We start from the raw sequence: 19,090 nt of genomic DNA on the forward strand, positions 1-19,090 counted from the left end.
GCAGTAATGGCTGGTTGTGCCCAAGCAAAGGTCAGACATGGCATGTTAAGTGCCTCAGAGCCTTGCCCTGGTGTAACGTAGATACTTTTTTTTTTCTTTGCCCAGGGAGGAGCTCCTTTATCCTAAAGGAGAAGGAACACAAACTCATACTGTACATGTTTTTTCTCCATAAGAGCCACTGGCTGCTTCTGCTTTCCATTACTGTTGAAACACCCACATACACACACAAAAGTGCTGTAGCAAAGAAGAGGTGTACGTACTGTATTTAACCATTGCATTTGTTTCCCTGGCTGACTCCACATCAGCTAAATCATTAACTTGTGCCCAGCTGCTGTCTGTCCGTGTCGCACAGTTTCACCGTTCCCCATCACACGAGAGACTACAGTTGTAGGAGGGTGGGCGGGGCCCCTGGAGCCCCCCCAAGGTCAGGGATGAAATGCATTGGCAGGCACAGGTCATCAGACTCAACACATTTGGCGCCTCAAAGTCACATCGTCACCCTGTCGTCATCCATCAGCACATGCGATGGAATGCGTCTCCTCCACTAAATATAGTGTCTGTCGGGGTCCGGTTAATGCATGGGCTGTTTCTCGCTGGTGCACGCTGAAGGACACTGCTGGCTGGCTCTGCAAAGACACACATGCACACACACACTCACTGTCACGTCAGCCTCGATGTTATGCACATATGTTAGCCTTTATCCATAAGGAGCCTTGCTCCTTCAGAAGAATGGAGACTGAGCTCCTCTTGTTCGTCTCCTTTGCAGCGCCTAAAATGTGGAAAATAGCAATAACGTTCCCATGTTTCCGCAGCAACGTTTGGCCCGTAGGCAAAAGTAGGAAGTACTCTGTGGGAACTACAACATGTGGTGGCCCTTGGCTCGTTGCCCGTTTCTTTGTGCAATATGGCTGTTATGATACTATGCAGGTGGCATGTATGACGATGACTCAGAAGACTGAACCCACAGATTTTGTAGCTCTGTAGTTCACTGAGTGCATCACGCCCAGGAGGTAACTATCAATCATTTACATTTCTGTGGAAGCAGGGGTGAAGTTGGGCCGAGGCCAGCTGCAGTGCTGAGGACTGCTGCTGAGGTCCAAGTCACATCCTGGGAGAACAAGTCAACTTCTAGGTCATGAGATAGATGTACTCGTATACAGCAATGCATTCAGTTATACTTTTACCTACAGAATATATTAGCGCAAATTCATAAATTAGGCTCATTACAGTGTGTTGCATCTTATATCTTTGACAAAAAAGAGAAAAAAAAGGGTCAGTTCAGATTTCGTCCAGTTGCATTTCCATGACAAAGGTCATGGAAAAAACACACTTAGTTCAAATCTACTTTTAGTCAAACTACTATTTAGAGATCACAATGACCTTTCAGGCTCAGTCCATCTGTTTTCTTCTTAAAGCCCCTTCTTCGGATAATGACAATACCACACCACATACACTCTAGATTGTGCAACGATCATGTTTTCATGAATTTGTCAATCCCTATCATTATCAAAAATGGACCCAAAACGTATATTTTCACCATGGGTTTGCAGCTTAGAGAAACACACACAGGAAACGTATGAAAAGCAACTTCACAATATCCTGTGTCTGTGAAAGCATGTCTACACCATTTGCTTCGGTTGGTGCAATGTTTTGGTGAAGTTATATGATCATTTGTGTCTTTTGTCAGTGCATGCTGACCTATAACTCATTGTGGACACAAGCTGCCAGCTGGACACAGTTTGTTATATAGAAAAGTTGTTCTTTGAAGCTGAAATCAGAATCAGAATCACATTTTTTTTTACCAAGTATGTGCATACAAAGAATTTGACTCAGGTTAATGCACTCACTTATACACATATAAAAAAGACATACAGAATGAGGACAACAACAACTGAGCAATAACACAATACAACAGAGAACACGTACAAGTACAAACATAGATAAGTAGTGGCAGGTGGATTAAGGTGGTCAGTTGGTAGTGCAAATAAACAATAAGGTAGTTATTATTAGTAGTAGTTATTTACAGCAGGTTTGTATTGCAATATCTACAGTAGGCAGGGTATGTTAATATGTATGTATATGTAAATATGAATATTGGTAATTTTATTATCTCTCAGTTACTTTTAATTTCCTTAAGTTTCCTTAAGTTCTTATGGGAGTTAATGTATGAGGAGTAGATATTTTACGCTTTAACATAATTTCTGTGCACAGAGGACTACCCCCTTCCTTATTCCCAGTTTAACCCTGTATAGAGAATGATATTCAAATATTTCATCTGACTCCCATCAGCTTTCACATTACAGTTTGCTTTAAATGTGATGAGGGGCAAATATAAGAAGAGAAAATGAAACAAAATCATGTTTAGACAGTAGTTACAGTGTGTTATGGCTACAGTAGCTGTATCCCCGAGCTTCCATCTGTTTTTGCTGCAGGCAATTTGCTGTTTCCATGTGTACTACTGTCCATCTGGCTTCTGAAGGGCATCAGCATGACCTGTTCTTGAGGTTGTTTTGTTTTTTTCCCGACCGGTCTTTAAATCAATCTTTTTGTGCTTCCTACAGAGTGGAGAATGCGTGCACGAAGCTGGTGCAGGCCGCCTCCATGCTGAAAGCCGATCCATACTCGGTTCCTGCTCGGGATTACCTCATCGATGGCTCCCGGGGCATCCTCTCTGGGACCTCTGACCTGCTCCTGACCTTTGATGAGGCCGAGGTATTCATTCATTCATTCATTCATTCATTCATTCATTCATTCATTCATTCATTCATTCATTCATTCATACATTCATTCATACATTCATTCATTGTACTGTATATTAGAAAATGTGTGAGGTTCAGTGTATGCTATTGCACCAGGATGTGTTGTGTGTTTTCTCTGGGGATCTAATGATATCGCTGGTTGATCGACATGTCAGTGAACGAGATATAAACTGTGGCTTTTGCAATAAAAGTAACATGTTTTTTTCCTTAGTGCATTGAACCATTTCATATACTGTTATTTACAGTGATGTGTACGTGCTTTTGCACCATTTACAAACCACAAAGCAGTTATTTTCATTCTTTTTCTCCAAAGAAATTAAGATGCATGCAAAAGCGATCGCTACAGTAGTTTCTACATATTCTGTGCTTTTTTTTGTCGTAAATGTTTGTAATAGCAGGAAACAGAATTCGTGATAAGCTGAAGACCGCAGTGCATGTTTAACTGTCAGATATCCTGCCCCTGACGTATCTCCTTCACTTCTCCAAATTTCAGTGGTTATTATTTGTTTATTTTGTTGTTAAGTAAATATTAGCTGTTGCTCTCTCTGTCACTATCAGAACCGTATTATTTTCACAAACAGTACTAGTAGGCAGGTTGTGAAAGATATGGGAATAGTCGAGAAGACATAGCTAATACAGCGTGTAACTGTGCTAACGGTTGTAGCATTGATTTTTAATGAGCAGGAGGCGAGCTGGAAGGGCTTTAATATCTTTTTAATGGACACATGAGTGAGGCAGAGGTCTGCTGCCACCGGCCCTTCTGGTATAAGGACAGTATCCAACTCCCCTGCCCTCTGGGGTACTGTAAGCCTTATAATGGGGACAGAGAGGTAGATAAATGTGGCAGACCTGCCAGTGGAATTTACACAAACTTCATATTTCTTACACAAACACTTCTTAAATCTTACACACCAGGCAGCAGGGGTATCATCCATCAGGCGCTTCCTCCCCTCATCCTCTCAGGGACGGAGAGCAAAATAGAAAAGTTGCACATCAGCTCTCTGTGGGCAGATATCAGGCGGGGCGGCCCGGCGCTGTCTGCAGCAGTCAGCAGGACTCAGCAGGACTCAGCAGGAGTCATCAGTCAGCGGTGCCATCATGTTTTCAAATGCAGCTCAGGGATCACTCTGTATAGTGGAGTGGTGACTCCAGCAGTCCAAATAAAGCTGGAGTGAAAGAGGCTGGAATGTCAGTAGGCAGCATTGTCGGAGTGCAATTAGAGAGCATGTGAACGGGAGCGAGGGATGGGGGGGGGGGGGAGGGAGCGGGTGCTGTGTTTGCATAATCACTTTTCTCTGGAAATGCAACGTTGTTTTTTGAAAATCAGTGCTTGATGTCGTTTTGTTTATCCCATCACTGTGACAGGTCCGCAAAATAATCCGCGTGTGCAAAGGCATCCTCGAGTACCTGACCGTGGCAGAGGTGGTGGAGTCGATGGAGGACCTGATCACATACACAAAGAACCTCGGACCAGGTCGGTCTGCTGCTGACACAGGGGCAGGATGATGTTGCTCAAGCCTTGACTCGACAGTATCTGACAGCAGCGTCTTAGTTCACACTTTGTTTTTGACATCTAAGCATTTATACTGCTCATTAAATAAAAATAGTTGGGATATGTGATGAAGTTTCCCCTGTGAAACTAATATAAAATTAATGTTACCATAAAAGCAACACCACCGTACTGAAAGCACAAGTAAACACAATTTTACACAGTGTTATTGAAGTTACATATGTGAAATTCAGTTCCAAAAATTAAAATCTCAACAATTATCAATTTGAGAAATTGTTTCCATCACCTATAATGAATTTATATATTCACATTCAGGTTTTGTTTTGTGAATGGCTTTATATAATGTTAAGGATAGAACAAATTAGTTTCATTTTGTATTTCCTCAACTTTAACAAATAAAGAAAGTATAATTACACATTATATATGTCATAAAATATGCACAACAACCCGAACAGTCAGACAAATGTAGATAAAAGTATTTACGAGTAGGAATTACAAAATGTGTCAGTGAGGTATGCGAAGAGTAAAAGTAAAAATTGAAATACTGAAGCACCATTGCTACTGTACATACATTCTTTGTTTAAATGTACTAAGTTTCTTCTCCGCCTCTTGTTTTCTTGTCTGTGTCCAGGAATGACAAAGATGGCAAAGATGATTGATGAGCGACAGCAGGAGCTGACCCACCAGGAACACCGCGTCATGCTGGTCAACTCCATGAACACCGTCAAAGAGCTGCTGCCCATCCTCATCTCAGGTAATCTTACACCACCTGCACAGGGAGGACATTCTTTCACATTGCACCTTTTTTTCCCCTCTAGATTTTTGTCTCTTGTTGCATCATGTGTCTGAGCTCTGTTTTGTATTTTTCAGGTATCAAAATATTTGTGACAACCAAGACGTCTGGCAGCCAGGGTGTGGAGGAGGCCTTGAAGAACCGTAACTTCACTGTGGAGAAGATGAGCGCCGAGATAAACGAGATCATCAGAGTGCTGCAGCTTACATCCTGGGACGAAGATGCCTGGGCCAACAAGGTACGCACTTTAAATTATATGCTTCTAATTGTGTCTACGGCCGTCAAAGTCACACGCACACTCTTTAGTTATAAACATAGATGAAGAAAAAGAGGCCACTTTGCTCTTTGAGCTGCTCAGAATGTCAAACCTTTTTTTTTTTTGAGCTTTCTTTGTGAATCACAACTGGAAGATTTATTTATAACAGCAAAAACTGACTTTTTGTTTTTTGCTACCCACTGTGCCCTCACGCACTCCCAGAATGCCTTTTGCAAGAGGCTGCAGATACGGAGAGATTATGAAGTGATATTATTCTCAGCCGGTGTATTTCAGCCCCTTGTCTTCACGTGGAATGACTTAACTTCGCCAGGATGACCTTTTATTTCAAGGTTGACAGGTGTGAAGATGCTTTTGCATTTTAGATACATATTTTACTTTATACTGTAGTTGGGGGGAAAAGAAAGCATGCTTTATCTTTCTCTGTGTCTCTGTGTAGCTGGTTAATATGTTGGCTTCTTTGATGTTTCTCTGCTCTGCACGTTTGGCTTCTCCCCTGTCCCAAGTTCACTCTCCAAACGGCTCTACCTGGCGCCACTGTTTTCTCTGTTGACACTTTTTTTTTTTTTTTGCGTTGGTCTCAGTTGGTATGTCCAGTTAAACATTTGTATTTATGTCGTTCTTCCTTTCTTTTTACCGTTTCTTTCTCCCTTCACCCCCTGTAGAAGGTAAGCCTTACTTCTCTTGCACCTTGGTTGTGCAGCAGCATGTCTGACAGATGTGTGTGCTGTCTTGTGCTTTGTTGTGCCATTGTGTGCATTTCTTTTTTTTATAGCAGGCGAGACCGCAGTGAGGTTAAAGTGTTAACTATCTATTAATAGGGTAGATTTGTAGTTAGATTATTGTTGTTATTGCTGTTGGAATGGTGTTTATTGAACGTGTTGAGCTGGGTGAATTTCTCAAATGTTGATCTGTGCAGTATGTTTCCTTTTTGTTCTGTTTTTGGGTTGTGTCTTTGCTGTATAACATCGACATTGTATCAACATCTGTGTGTCCTCCTCCTGAGTCATTTGAACCTCAGCATACGCGTGCCCTCAGCCTGTCTGGATATTGATCGAGCTGACTCATGCACTATTGATTTGAGGGAATTTTCTTACCGTTCATCTCTCTTTACTGTGATAGTCAGGTTTCTCCTGATCTCCACAGGAGGAGGACACAGAAAATCTGATATGGATTTTGATGAATGGCTTTTTTTTTTTTTTTATCCAACAGACTTTGCTCAGTTCACTAACAAATCTTATTTCCGTTATTACTAAAACTGTTCTCTCACTTTACATGATCCTCATTACTAACACCATGACCACACCCTGTCTAATTCCATTCAGTATCTGTACTGTAATGAACGACGTGCATTCGATTTGACTACAAAGCTCCTCGATCTGTCTGTATGTCTCTCACTTCACTGGTTTCTGCAGTCACACATACTCTGGTGGTAACTGACAGACAAAACGGCTGCACAAGTTTGAACAGCAAACTAATGCCGTCATGCTGATCTGGTGGCTGGTTACTTCACACCTTTCTACTTCCTGTTTTTTCTTCTCTACCTCCTTTTATTCGACTCTGTAACTCTACACTCACAGTTGTGCAAACAGACGTGCTCGTTGTTCTCTTGGGAACATTGCGAGCGCACAGGCGTGTTGTGTGATTATGAGTATTTTTAGCAGTGTGTTTGTCCTTACTTGGTTTAATTTGCTATAAAAATTTTCGCTGAACTCTTATGTCGGAGGTTTCAAGCTGCCTCATGAACAACTTGTGTTTTCTGAATTCCTATCATTGTACCACGGCAAAGCAAGCTCACTAAAAACCACTCATTCATCCGCTCTGGTCTCCTGCTTTGCTCCACGTCCTACAGGACTGCGCTTTGTTTCGCAGACTTCGACAATGAGGGGACTCATTGTCAAGTCGGGCGCTGTTGGACAGATTGTTGTATTTCCATCCACTCCGATTGAGATACAATGGAGAGTCGTTTGGCTTTTTATAACTTGACCTGCCCATTGTTGAGGATGGGAAAGAATGATGGAAACGGCATGCACTGCGTGGTTGTGTCTTACAGATGTTGGCAATGCTGCACATTGACTTTGCTGTATGTTTTCTTTTGCTAGATTAATTAGCGGGTTGGATTATACTAGTAATGAAAAGAACGTGAAGTATTTTTTCTGAAAACTTGGTCAGGAAAACAGTGAGTGAACAAGAACATCTCAGAAGAGTCACGACTAGATTTCTAAGCAGCATCACATTACATAGGAATGTTATCTTGACCTTAACTCTTAACATGAAAAGCTCCTAAATCCTCATGTAATTTATAGTAAGAACATGTATACATGGTATGACTAAGGGAATTGATCCATTTCCCCTTTAGTTTCCTTTGGGTTCATTGATTTACTTTAAGTTATTCATATATTCTATCTTTTTAAACCTAAAGGACACAGAGGCCATGAAGAGGGCTCTGGGGCTCATCGACTCAAAGATGGCTCAGGCTAAGAACTGGCTGCGGGATCCAAATGCTCAACCAGGTAACAAACCCGACCTCTACCTCAAATAATTCATTCTGCCGCTAATCACGTCCTCTCAGGCTGACTACCCAATTGAATACATTGACATTATTGAGCCGACCACTCACTCTGCGTGCTGTTGCGCTTCCAGGGGACGCAGGCGAGCAGGCCATCCGACAGATCCTCGATGAAGCCGGGAAAGTCGGAGAACTGTGTGCCGGGAAGGAGCGGAGAGATATCCTGGGCACGGCCAGGACGCTGGGTCATTTGACTGACCAGGTGTCGGAGATGAGAGCCAGGTACGGCATAAAAACGCACCGCATTGTTTGTCCATGTTGCAGCAACAGCAAGTGGATTCACCACATATTTCACACACTCCATATGACTTTCATTGACTGTCATGCTCTGTTAAATTTCTATTGGATCTTTGTGTTGATAAATGCTCTTCTTATGGAGTAGTTTCATTTTCCATCCTTAAAGGGTCGTGAGTGTAAGGCAGTAAGCATATAATAGGGGATTATGGTGTGTAAGACTGGAAGTCAGATCCCTCTGATATGAAATCTGATTGTCACCAGGGACCCTGAGTCATGCTACATTAAAAGCAGCTGCCTGGTATTAATCCCTAATCTACTTTAACCCCTGCTTGTAATTCTCCTCTGGAAAGAAGGAGATGCCTCTGAGCCTTGTATGGAAATAGAGGCTTTAACTGAGGAAATGCTGTTAAACAAGAGCATCATGAGGCTGAAGCTTCAGAGTAAACAAACATTTGCAGACCAGAGAGGAGGCGATGAAACGTTGAGCATGTGTGTGGTCTTAAAAACACATAGCGACTCTGCAGTTTGTGGCATCCATGTGTTCTTTGTGCACCCCAGAGGTCAGGGGGCATCCCCGGCCGCCATGCAGATGGCCCAGCAGGTCTCCCATGGGCTGGACGCTTTAACTGGCAAGGTGGAAAATGCCGCACGCAAACTGGAGGCCATGACTAACTCCAAGCAGGCGATCGCCAAACGGATTGATGCTGCACAGGTGAGTCATTAACCTCCCATGCAGTTATACAGAGTTTGTCTTTATATAAGACATGGATTCAAACCTTTTTGGGTTTTTTTTTTCTGTCTCTTTCCTGTTCAGAACTGGCTGGCAGATCCTAATGGCAGCCCAGAAGGAGAGGAGAACATCAAGTCCCTGCTCACTGAGGCCAAAAGGATCGCAGACATGTGTGAGGATCCCAAAGAAAGAGATGACATTTTACGCTCTCTTGGAGAGATCGCCGCCATGACTGCCAAGCTCTCTGATCTCAGAAGACAGTAAGTTACTGACCGTCTGAATTATGAGACTGTTTTATGCAGACTTTGTTCTTTTGTCTCCATAACCCTTGTGCTCTGCTTTCTCACTTTTTGTTATTCTGATGTTTTCTCAAGTGCAACTGTTTACTGCTGTTGCTAGGAAACAGTATTGGTGCCATGTATAAATGCAAAAAAAGGGAGAAATCTGTGCACGATATTGTGTATCAAGTTGGCCTTGAAAGTTATTCTCTGCGCATAAATCAGGGAGTTGTTTAATCACTTCCATTTGTTCTCCTCAATTTATCACTGACAATGATCGGCTAGGACTAAAGATCGTGTCACAACACGCACACACAAATTTTCTTCCTGTGGGAATTCAGATTTCATATTACAGTTTGAAAAGGGTTCCTATTCAACCTTGTGCAGGTGGGCTCAAGTAGTTGTGTTTGGTCTTCACCTCCAAGCTATAAAAAATGCTCATTTTACAGCATTTCTAGTGCTCATTTGTACTAAACACTCTGCACTCTGAAAGCACTCTGTCAAACTGATTAATACAGTTGTTACTCTACTCTACTCTCTATGTACAAATAGCTACTCAAGGACATAATTCCAGCCATATCTCCATGATAAAACACAGCTTCAGCCCTTTTTTCTTGCTGTTTTTAATTTCCTTGTAGGGGTAAAGGTGACACTCCTGAGGCCAGAGCTTTGGCTAAACAGATCGCAACAGCCCTGCAGAACCTGCAGTCCAAGACCAACAAAGCTGTGGCCAACAGCAGACCTGCGAAGGCAGCTGTACACTTGGAGGGAAAGATTGAGCAGGCGCAACGCTGGATTGACAATCCCACCGTGGATGACAGCGGCGTCGGTGAGCCTGGCCCCTACCTACCCCTCAACAACTTTTCCCATCACTCTCTATCTGTATCTTACACTCCTTCACATTCCTTCCACTGCTCCTGTGGCTAAATTGCAGACCAAACACTTTGTGTACTGTGAATGATGATTTCTACTGTACTTGACATACTTAGATGTTTACAACAAGGTTGTTCTAAGAAAAAATGTTCTCACAATATAATGGAGGAAACGCTTAGCTCAAAGAAACAGCATGAAATAATAGCTCCTGAGTGTTCCTACAAGTAGCTAGTAAAATACCCAGCAACCATTTAATAGGCAGCTATTTCCAGGAGGTGGCCAAGGTCACCACTGGCATAAATGGCAACAGTTAACTATTGCTGAACCAATTAACAATTTTCAATTTTTCATTCTTTTAAGTCATTTATTAAGGAAAGAAAACTTGAAAAACAAACATTATGATTTCAGCTTCTTAAATGTGCATGTTTTTAATGTATTAAAACTAGTGCTGTCAAATATTTCAAATTTAATTGCGATTAATCTCAGCATTTTTCTAAAGTTACTTACAACAGAAACTCAGTGTATTGTGTTGTAGCAATGGGAATGGAAACCATAAGCAACATCCAGCGGTGTAATACCGGTGGTATTTAAAAATCAGCACGAGTGAAGATGGCAGAAAGAGAGCAGCACTGTTTGGTCGACAGGAAGAACAAGTTCTGTAGTGTACTGTGTAGGAACATGAGGAGCAAAAACATCTGCAGGGTTTTCCATTATAAGACAGCATACTGCATAGAAATATTCATATAAAATAGAAGAAACACAAAAATGCTATACAAAGTCGTTTGTCTTATTAATCTGAAGTAGTAAGACCATTGTGCACTGGTTTGGGGCGACTAGATCACGTGACTTTGAAGCTATTGAAAAAAAAACTGTTTTTCATTAAAAATATTAATATAAAATGCATCAAGCATGACTTGGAAGCTATTGAATTGAATGATTATAATGCTACTCAGTGTTAATTTGAAGAAAGTTGATAATTTATTGTGAGTGTTTTACATTGATACATGTTTTCTGTGTGTTCCCAGGCCAGGCAGCCATCCGCGGCCTGGTGGCAGAGGGCCGCAGGCTGGCCAACGCTCTGCCGGGCCCCTACAGGCAGGAGCTGCTGGGTAAATGCGAACTGGTGGAGCAGCTTATGGCCCAGCTGGCTGACCTGGCTGCCCGCGGCGAAGGGGACTCCCCCCAGGCACGTGCTGTGGCTCAGCAGCTCCAGGAGGCCTTGAAAGTAAGACAGCTCACACTCAACAGCCTCATTCCCATTTAGACCTGTAGCTTTTACTTCAATAGATCAGGATTCATTCATGGAGACAGTCAAACAACCCCCTCTGCTGGTTACAGAGGGGTGGAGGGAAAAATGGAAAAACCTGTAAACATTGTTATGCTGAGGTGGGAAAATACTATTATGTAGGTAACTCAAGTAAAATCACCCATGTGTTTAATTATGAAGGCAATAAGACATTAAGAGCACAATTACATAATGTATTTTTTGTATGTGAAGTGTCAGATTTGTGATAATGAAAGAAAAGTAATCTGAACAGCTACAGTTTGGGACTTCCCCTGGTTTCAAACTGATTTAGAAATAATATGACGCAGTGTGAGAAACTTCTTTAAACTCTAAAAATAACAATTGTTCTGACTGAGAAGTTTTTCCTACTGTACTTCCCTAAAAGTCTGCACATTGTTCAAAATGGATCAAAAGTCTAGACAAGCAATGCATGTACCAACAAAGGTCATCAAATTAAATATGATCAAAGCAGTAAAAGGTGTAATATTCTCACTCACTATAAATTGTATAAAATGTAGACGTTGTAAGAAAACATTGTATCGTAGGTTTTATTTGAACATTTCCTCACTGCCCACACCTGTTACTAAAACATAAAAACACATTTATTATTTACAGTACAAGTGTTGGTTTCAGTTCCAGTTCTGAAACAGCTGCTGATTAATGTGGTAGTTGTCCTGCAGAAAATAGATCAACAAACATATTTGACAGCAATATTGAACTTTAAGCTGGTTCTTAAGGAAGAAAATCATCACTGTTCACTGAATATGTTTGAGTTCTCTAAAATACATCAATCTGACAATCTGCCTGACTTGTTGTGACATCTGTTTACCCCCCTACCTCTCTTTCTCCCAGGACTTGAAAGGGAAAATGCAGGAGGCGATGACTCAGGAGGTTTCTGACATCTTCAGTGACACCACCACACCCATCAAGTTGTTGGCAGTAGCTGCCACGGCCCCCCTGGACACCCCCAACAGAGATGAGGTCAGTGGTGCAGCCCTGCGCTCCCCTCCTCACTGTGATCTCACTGTGTGCTGAGCCTCATTCAGTGTTTTGTTATGTTGTGTTATGTTTATTGGCATGGTGTTACAGCTGTATTATTTTCCACTGCCCCTTTTGGTTAATTGTTTCATTTGATCATGTGTAGGTCTTTGATGAAAGGGCTGCCAACTTCGAGAACCACGCCAATAAACTTGGCACCACAGCAGAGAAGGCCGCTGCCGTCGGCACTGCCAACAAGAGCACAGTGGAGGGAATCCAGGCCGCCGTCAAGTCAACCAGAGATTTAACACCACAAGTATGTCACAGTTTAGTGTTTATATCGTTTCCGTTTGTGTCTGCCCTCCACTTTCTCTCTTGCTTCTCAAGCCAAGTCCTGAGAAGTTGCCAACGAACTGATAAATTACCGTGTGGAATTGTTTTTCAGGTGGTTTCTGCCGCTCGTATTCTGCTGAGAAACCCTGGCAATCAGGCTGCGTATGAACATTTTGAAACCATGAAGAATCAGTGGATTGATAATGTGGAGAAAATGACAGGTAACAGTGCGATAAAGATGCTGTAAATGACATCCAAACCATAACTCTGGGCATAATGTTAGTTAGTTAGTTAGTTTCATTTATTGTCCATGATGTGGAAATTTGTCTTTGGTCTCATAAAAAACAACAAGCAGGACAACAACAACAACAACAACACAACACAACAACAACACTTACACACAGACATCTTCAGGGCAAAAAGCAGGACAGCAGTGGCAGTTACATTAAAACACATCAACGGGACATGGTGTTCAGTGCCCCAATTGCATTAGGGATGCAATAATGTCAATTGCATTAGGAATGAAGGAATTTTTAAAAATATTACAATTTGCCCTTGGCACTTTGTAACGTCTACCAGAGAGAAGAAGTTCAAACTCCCTATTGAGAGGGATCGTTTGCTATTTTGACAGCTTTTTTCCTAAGCATTTCCTCATACATACAACTTAATTGTTTCTGCCTTGTCCCTATGATTTTTGAGGCAAGGTTTACTATTCTCTGTAGTTTGCTTCTTCCTTTTATGTTTAGATTACCATACCACATTGCCATGTTAAAAGTTAAGATGCCCTCTATCAGGTTCTTATAAACTGTTTCCATAATATGCTTGCTCACTCTGAAGGAGTTGAGCTTGCGCAGTAGGTGAAGACGTTGGTTACAAGTTTTAAAAATATAGTCTGTGTTTTCACTGAAATTCAGGTTACAATCAATATATGTACCTAAATATTTGAACTTGTTTACTACCTCTACAATTTGTCCCCTAATTATAAGGGGCTGCTCAGGGTCCTTTTCATGAAAGACAAGTTCCTGTGTTTTTGTTACATTGATCTCACCACTTCGCACCACTTCTGGAGAGAAGTGTGCGATTCATAATTCCTTATATTAACACATAATGGATCTTTAGGTTTGGTGGACGAGGCCATCGACACCAAATCTCTACTCGACGCCTCAGAGGAGGCCATCAAGAAGGACCTGGAGAAGTGCCGCCTGGCCATGGCCAACCACCAGCCTCAGATGCTGGTCGCCGGCGCCACCAGCATCGCCCGCAGAGCCAACCGCATCCTGCTGGTGGCCAAGCGAGAGGTGGAGAACTCTGAGGATCCCAAATTCAGGGAGGTGGTGAAGGCCGCATCCGACGAACTGAGCCAGACTATTTCTCCCATGGTGATGGACGCTAAGGCTGTGGCTGGAAATATCCACGATCCAAGTACGTACGCTGATGTTGCTCTCAGACTTTAAGATTTATGTTTGTGTTTTGTGTGGAACGGTGTGATTAGTTCGTTAATGTGCTTGTGTTGATCCCCAGGTCTTCAGAAGGGCTTCCTGGACTCAGGTTATAAGATTCTTGGTGCTGTAGCAAAGGTGAGGGAGGCCTTCCAGCCACAAGAGCCAGACTTCCCACCTCCTCCTCCTGAACTGGATCAGCTTACTGTAAGTCCTCAGTTTCTTTATTTGGAAATGATGACAAAGAAACTGCTAGAATCAAACCAGATATAACAGATTTTTTAAATAAATTTTTTTTATCCGAAACGACTTGTTAAAGGGACAACGAGGAGTTTTGGAAAAGCGAAGCGTTTTCACACTACATTTATGAGCCTCCACGCGCACCATGAAATTCTTTGACCGGCGCAAGACGGACTCATGTTTTCATTCATCAAGAATTAAAGTCAGAGGTTCGAAGACGATCAGATACCGTCGTAGTTCCGACCATAAACGGCGATTCGGCTGCGTTTTTCTCATAACTCGCCACGAAACCGAAAGTAAAGAAACGCTGGTCGGCTCGACCAGCATTTCCGCCACCACTAATAATAACAAAATAACGATAGAGACAAAACGATATATTTATCGAAAATGGGCCCATTAACAAGTGTGGGAAACATAGATTCATCCACATTAACGTGAGACTTTTTTATAACCAAATAGAAACTCCTCGTTGTCCCTTTAATTGTTCCAAATCATAAGACCACATACAGTATTACTCAATCACTTTGACTTGTTCTCATAGCTCAACGATGAAGCAGCACCTCCCAAGCCTCCTCTTCCTGAGGGTGAGGTTCCACCCCCCAGGCCTCCCCCTCCAGAGGAGAAAGACGAGGAGTTCCCTGAGCAGAAGGCCGGGGATATGGTGAACGAGCCCATGATGGTGGCTGCCAGGCAGCTCCACGACGAGGCTCGCAAATGGTCCAGCAAAGTGAGTCAACACAGACAATGAGACTTTTACTTTGAAGCCCAGTGCTAAGGGTATTGATTGTTTTCCTGTTGTATGTACCTCCCAGGGTAATGACATCATCGGCGCTGCCAAACGAATGGCCTTGCTCATGGCTGAGATGTCACGTCTGGTGCGCGGAGGCAGCGGAAACAAGCGCGCCCTCATCCAGTGCGCCAAGGACATCGCTAAGGCTTCTGATGAAGTCACACGGCTGGCCAAGGAGGTGGCCAAGCAGTGCACCGACAAGCGAATCCGGACCAACCTGCTCCAGGTCAGTCAACCGTGGAAAGACTATATTTGTCTCGGTGTCAGTTTTCTTAAACTCTGCTGACTCTCTGTCCTTGTTTCAGGTGTGTGAACGCATTCCCACCATCAGCACTCAGCTCAAAATCCTGTCCACGGTCAAGGCCACCATGTTGGGTCGTACCAACATCAGCGAAGAGGAGTCAGAGCAGGTGAGCAGAGTGTTTTTTCCCCCCATTAATTCCCTAAAACAGCCGTTTAAGAAGAATCATTCCAGTCTCTTTCATCACTAAATAAATCTATCTTCACTTTGTGTCCACCAGGCCACTGAGATGTTGGTCCACAATGCTCAGAACCTGATGCAGTCTGTGAAGGAGACGGTGAGGGAGGCCGAGGCAGCTTCCATTAAGATCCGGACAGATGCAGGTTTCACCCTCCACTGGGTCAGGAAGACCCCCTGGTACCAGTAAGAGAAGAGCCACTGTTCCTCTGCCTCACGCTGGCTCTGTCCAGCTGTCCAGGAGGACACTTACCGGACAGATTTATACTTTATCGGAGATATGATGATATCGGTGCCCTTCACCCTAATACGGGCAAAGTTTCTCTATTAGTCCCATGTCCTGTCTGTAACAGTTGCTGTTCTAGTAGAATGTAAACAATGGGACTATCAGTACGAGCTATGGGTTAGATACTTATTCTGGGAACGTCTTTTTTTTTCTAAAGTGTGTAAAAAAATGTATTTTAAAGCTTATTTTGACAAATCCCAGGAAAATATATATATTTTTTGATTAGAGGCTGGATTTCATATGATGTAAGGTTGATTGTTTTTGGTCTCTTCTGGACGCAAACCACAGTAAGTTAAATTTAAATGAGATTTTCTCAAGAGACATTTTTATATCTTTGTACTGATAATTTTATTATGATTATCATTCATTCACCTTTGCTAGGAGAAGCACATAATCTGTAGGAGTTGTTACAAGTACAGTATAGGCCTATGCTCAGCACACACTAAATATATTAAGTGGTATTATGTCTGTTTACACTATTCTTTATTATCACAAGTGAAAGAGAAACACTGTTCCTTATTTTACATTTTATAATGCAATTGTAATAATTGTTTTTTTGTTTTTTTTTGTCTTCAAAGTTCTGCCAAAGACAGTGCGCCATGATCTTTGAAAGGGCTAGTTATTTAGAAAAGCTAATTCATTCAACTACAATCTCTACAGCAGGTAAAGAGGAGAAGCGCTTGGAAGCTTGCATTCTACATAATGTTTTGTTTCACATGTTGCGTTGAGATTACGTGTAATAACCAGGCTTAGTGCAGGCGCTTGGGTCGCTTATGCCTCTGGCCGGCTCTGCCAACAGAAATAGATTTCGCTTTATCATCACGTCACGAAACGCTGTCTTTATTTCACAGAGCACAAAACTTTTCCCATTATGTCCGAAGTTGGTGCCTTTAAATAGGAAGAACTGTTCAGTGTCTGGAGGTAGAGGAGGGTGATGATGGTGGTGGTGGATGGGTGGTACTGAATATTTTAGGTTTTTCAGTCTGCTACATCAATTAAACAGGCGTGACAGGCTAACACTGTCTCTTCGGGCAGTGATGGACCTTTTCTCATTTCAACACCATGTGGAAGTTCGTTAATGTACCAGATTATCACGGTTTTAGAAGAAATGTCTGTGTTAATAAAGTTATTTTTGTGACATGACGAGAAAGTTCTGTGATAGATGAAATAAACAAAGTAAAGTGATCTATTGTTATAACAGGAAATATTTCTTGTATGAATGGAATAAATTGGTATCTTGTAAACATGAGTCAATGTCTTGTCATAATGTGAAAAAGGATCTTAAATGAGAAATGTTTCTTGTTATAACACTAAGATATTTTTTCTTCATATGCAGCAATAAACTGCTGCATCTCTCTTCCTTCTCAATCAACAAACAGATCTCAGTAAAATCATGGACTTTTTGTTATTTTTAACTGTCAAAACAAATGGTTTCAATAAAGGATGTACAACTAGATTCAGATTTCAAAAATGCTTTCTGATGCCAATCTTTGCCACAGCACACTTCATTGTCTTTTTCTGTCTGAAATGTCATTTGCAATAAATATAGCATTCATTATTTATTGTAATTTACTATTTTCTATACAAATTATGGTGCAATAATCTGATGTTGGATATGAGTTTATATTTTGGGACTTTGGTCAAAACTACTGGTTTTTAGTGAGCTGCTTAGAAATATGTGTGTCTGCATGTTTGTGACCTATTGGGTCACAAGGGCAAATGGGTTTCCTAGGTTTCGCCCATTTTAGACCACTTAAAAACCAGGAAATATCAGAGAACACAGCATGCTGTCTTTTACTTGTAAAATGTCCTTACATCCTGAGTGAATCCAGCAGGAACCTGGCTCCAATTATTTGTCACCCTGCTGACTGCAGGAGAGGGAAAATCACAGCCTGGAGGACTAGTATGAAGAATCTGGTAGAGAAGAAGATGGACATGAAGGACGCTAAGAAAGTCTGTGTAAAGGCTATGATAAAATACTACACTATACAGAAAACATTCTTGTGGAAACTCATGTGGACTTTGAGTCTGCAAAAGAAATGTTAATGTGGGTCAGCAGTTGTATGGATGGATGGCTCACTTGTCGTATGAGTTCAAATAATCTCATGCAAAACAACACAATAAAGATGTGTTGCTATATTGGACCTAAAAATTCAATGTAATTTTTATGTAATAATATCATGAGTCATGACTCTGACTAGTTTCACCTCACTTCACCACCTGTATCGTCTCACAGGTATTGTGCAGATTCTTAGATGACTCAGTTTGTCTATTCGACTCAGATACTTTCTCTCTTGGCTGGATTGAATAACCAAGGGCCCCTGAGACAAAAGTGAGCCCTCCTGTGGGCCTCCTGTTTTTTTGCACTCTCTGTGTGCATCAGGTCCTATCATTGCCAAATAGGTCTACCCAAAAAAAACCTAATTTCATACAATAGATCACACAGGACTGGTCCAATATATTTAAGAGACCCAGAAACCAAACACCACCTCTCTGTTGGACTTTAACAGAGAGGTGTTTTTGCTGTGTCAGTTTGTGAGAATTTGGTTACACTCATTTTGAATTTGCATTAGACGTGAAGGGGACTCAAACTACATTGTGTCCCATTGGAACACATAACGACAAAGTGTGGCATTATCTAAATTGCCAGGGAGCACAATTAAAATTGCCCTATTTTTGAAAAGAGTAGTGTGTTGTGTTTATTTGTTGTATTATATAAGCTGATTAGAGAAGATTATCCTGATGTGTCAACGACTGTGTTTTCCCCTGTTGCTGCCTAGATCTGTCTATTCACCCAAACCACAAAAACACATTTCCTCACTTTGTTGTGAAGGTAGGCCTATTACAAGGTATATTGTTGAAATGTGCTCTCTTTGCTTCTTTGTTTCTTTTGCTTTTATATCCTTATATTTTTCTTCTGATGTCTTTTGGGATGCCATTTTTGATGGCCTTTCATCAGACTATAGGCTACTGACACTGACAGTGTGGACTGACATGGAAACAAGGTGGAGAGAGGCGGGAATCGGGATGAAAGCATTAAACATCCCAGGCCAGGATGGAAATCACTGCATTGAGGAACCACTCTATCTGCTTGTGAATACGTTTTTTTTCTTCTTTTTTTTTTCTTTTTTCTTAATGAATCTTTCGAATCTTTTAGTCATCTGAATCTGCAAATTCAAATTGGGTAACTTCATGGTGTGATGCTCCTATTTTGTTGTAGAATTTATTTGGGAACATG

General features: G+C 41.8%; 1 protein-coding gene across 1 annotated transcript in view; it reads left to right on the plus strand.

Moving 5' to 3' along the window:
• Window positions 1-17,386, plus strand: part of LOC311002426 (vinculin) — a 29,883-nt gene extending 12,497 nt beyond the window's left edge. Inside the window, exons 3-21 of the mRNA XM_083993790.1 lie at window positions 2,562-2,712; window positions 4,125-4,233; window positions 4,901-5,023; window positions 5,140-5,300; window positions 7,759-7,849; window positions 7,980-8,127; window positions 8,701-8,854; window positions 8,957-9,132; window positions 9,789-9,979; window positions 11,049-11,248; window positions 12,161-12,289; window positions 12,453-12,602; window positions 12,732-12,840; window positions 13,739-14,041; window positions 14,141-14,265; window positions 14,840-15,025; window positions 15,111-15,314; window positions 15,394-15,498; window positions 15,610-17,386. Of these exons, the coding sequence (XP_083849916.1) occupies window positions 2,562-2,712; window positions 4,125-4,233; window positions 4,901-5,023; window positions 5,140-5,300; window positions 7,759-7,849; window positions 7,980-8,127; window positions 8,701-8,854; window positions 8,957-9,132; window positions 9,789-9,979; window positions 11,049-11,248; window positions 12,161-12,289; window positions 12,453-12,602; window positions 12,732-12,840; window positions 13,739-14,041; window positions 14,141-14,265; window positions 14,840-15,025; window positions 15,111-15,314; window positions 15,394-15,498; window positions 15,610-15,756 (2,962 nt within the window). The 3' untranslated portion in view covers window positions 15,757-17,386. The remainder of the gene's footprint in view (window positions 1-2,561; window positions 2,713-4,124; window positions 4,234-4,900; window positions 5,024-5,139; window positions 5,301-7,758; window positions 7,850-7,979; window positions 8,128-8,700; window positions 8,855-8,956; window positions 9,133-9,788; window positions 9,980-11,048; window positions 11,249-12,160; window positions 12,290-12,452; window positions 12,603-12,731; window positions 12,841-13,738; window positions 14,042-14,140; window positions 14,266-14,839; window positions 15,026-15,110; window positions 15,315-15,393; window positions 15,499-15,609) is intronic.
• Window positions 17,387-19,090: the final 1,704 nt, after the last annotated feature.

The sequence above is a fragment of the Trachurus trachurus genome, assembly GCF_905171665.1.
Source record: "Trachurus trachurus genome assembly, chromosome: 19".
NCBI lineage: Eukaryota > Metazoa > Chordata > Actinopteri > Carangiformes > Carangidae > Trachurus > Trachurus trachurus.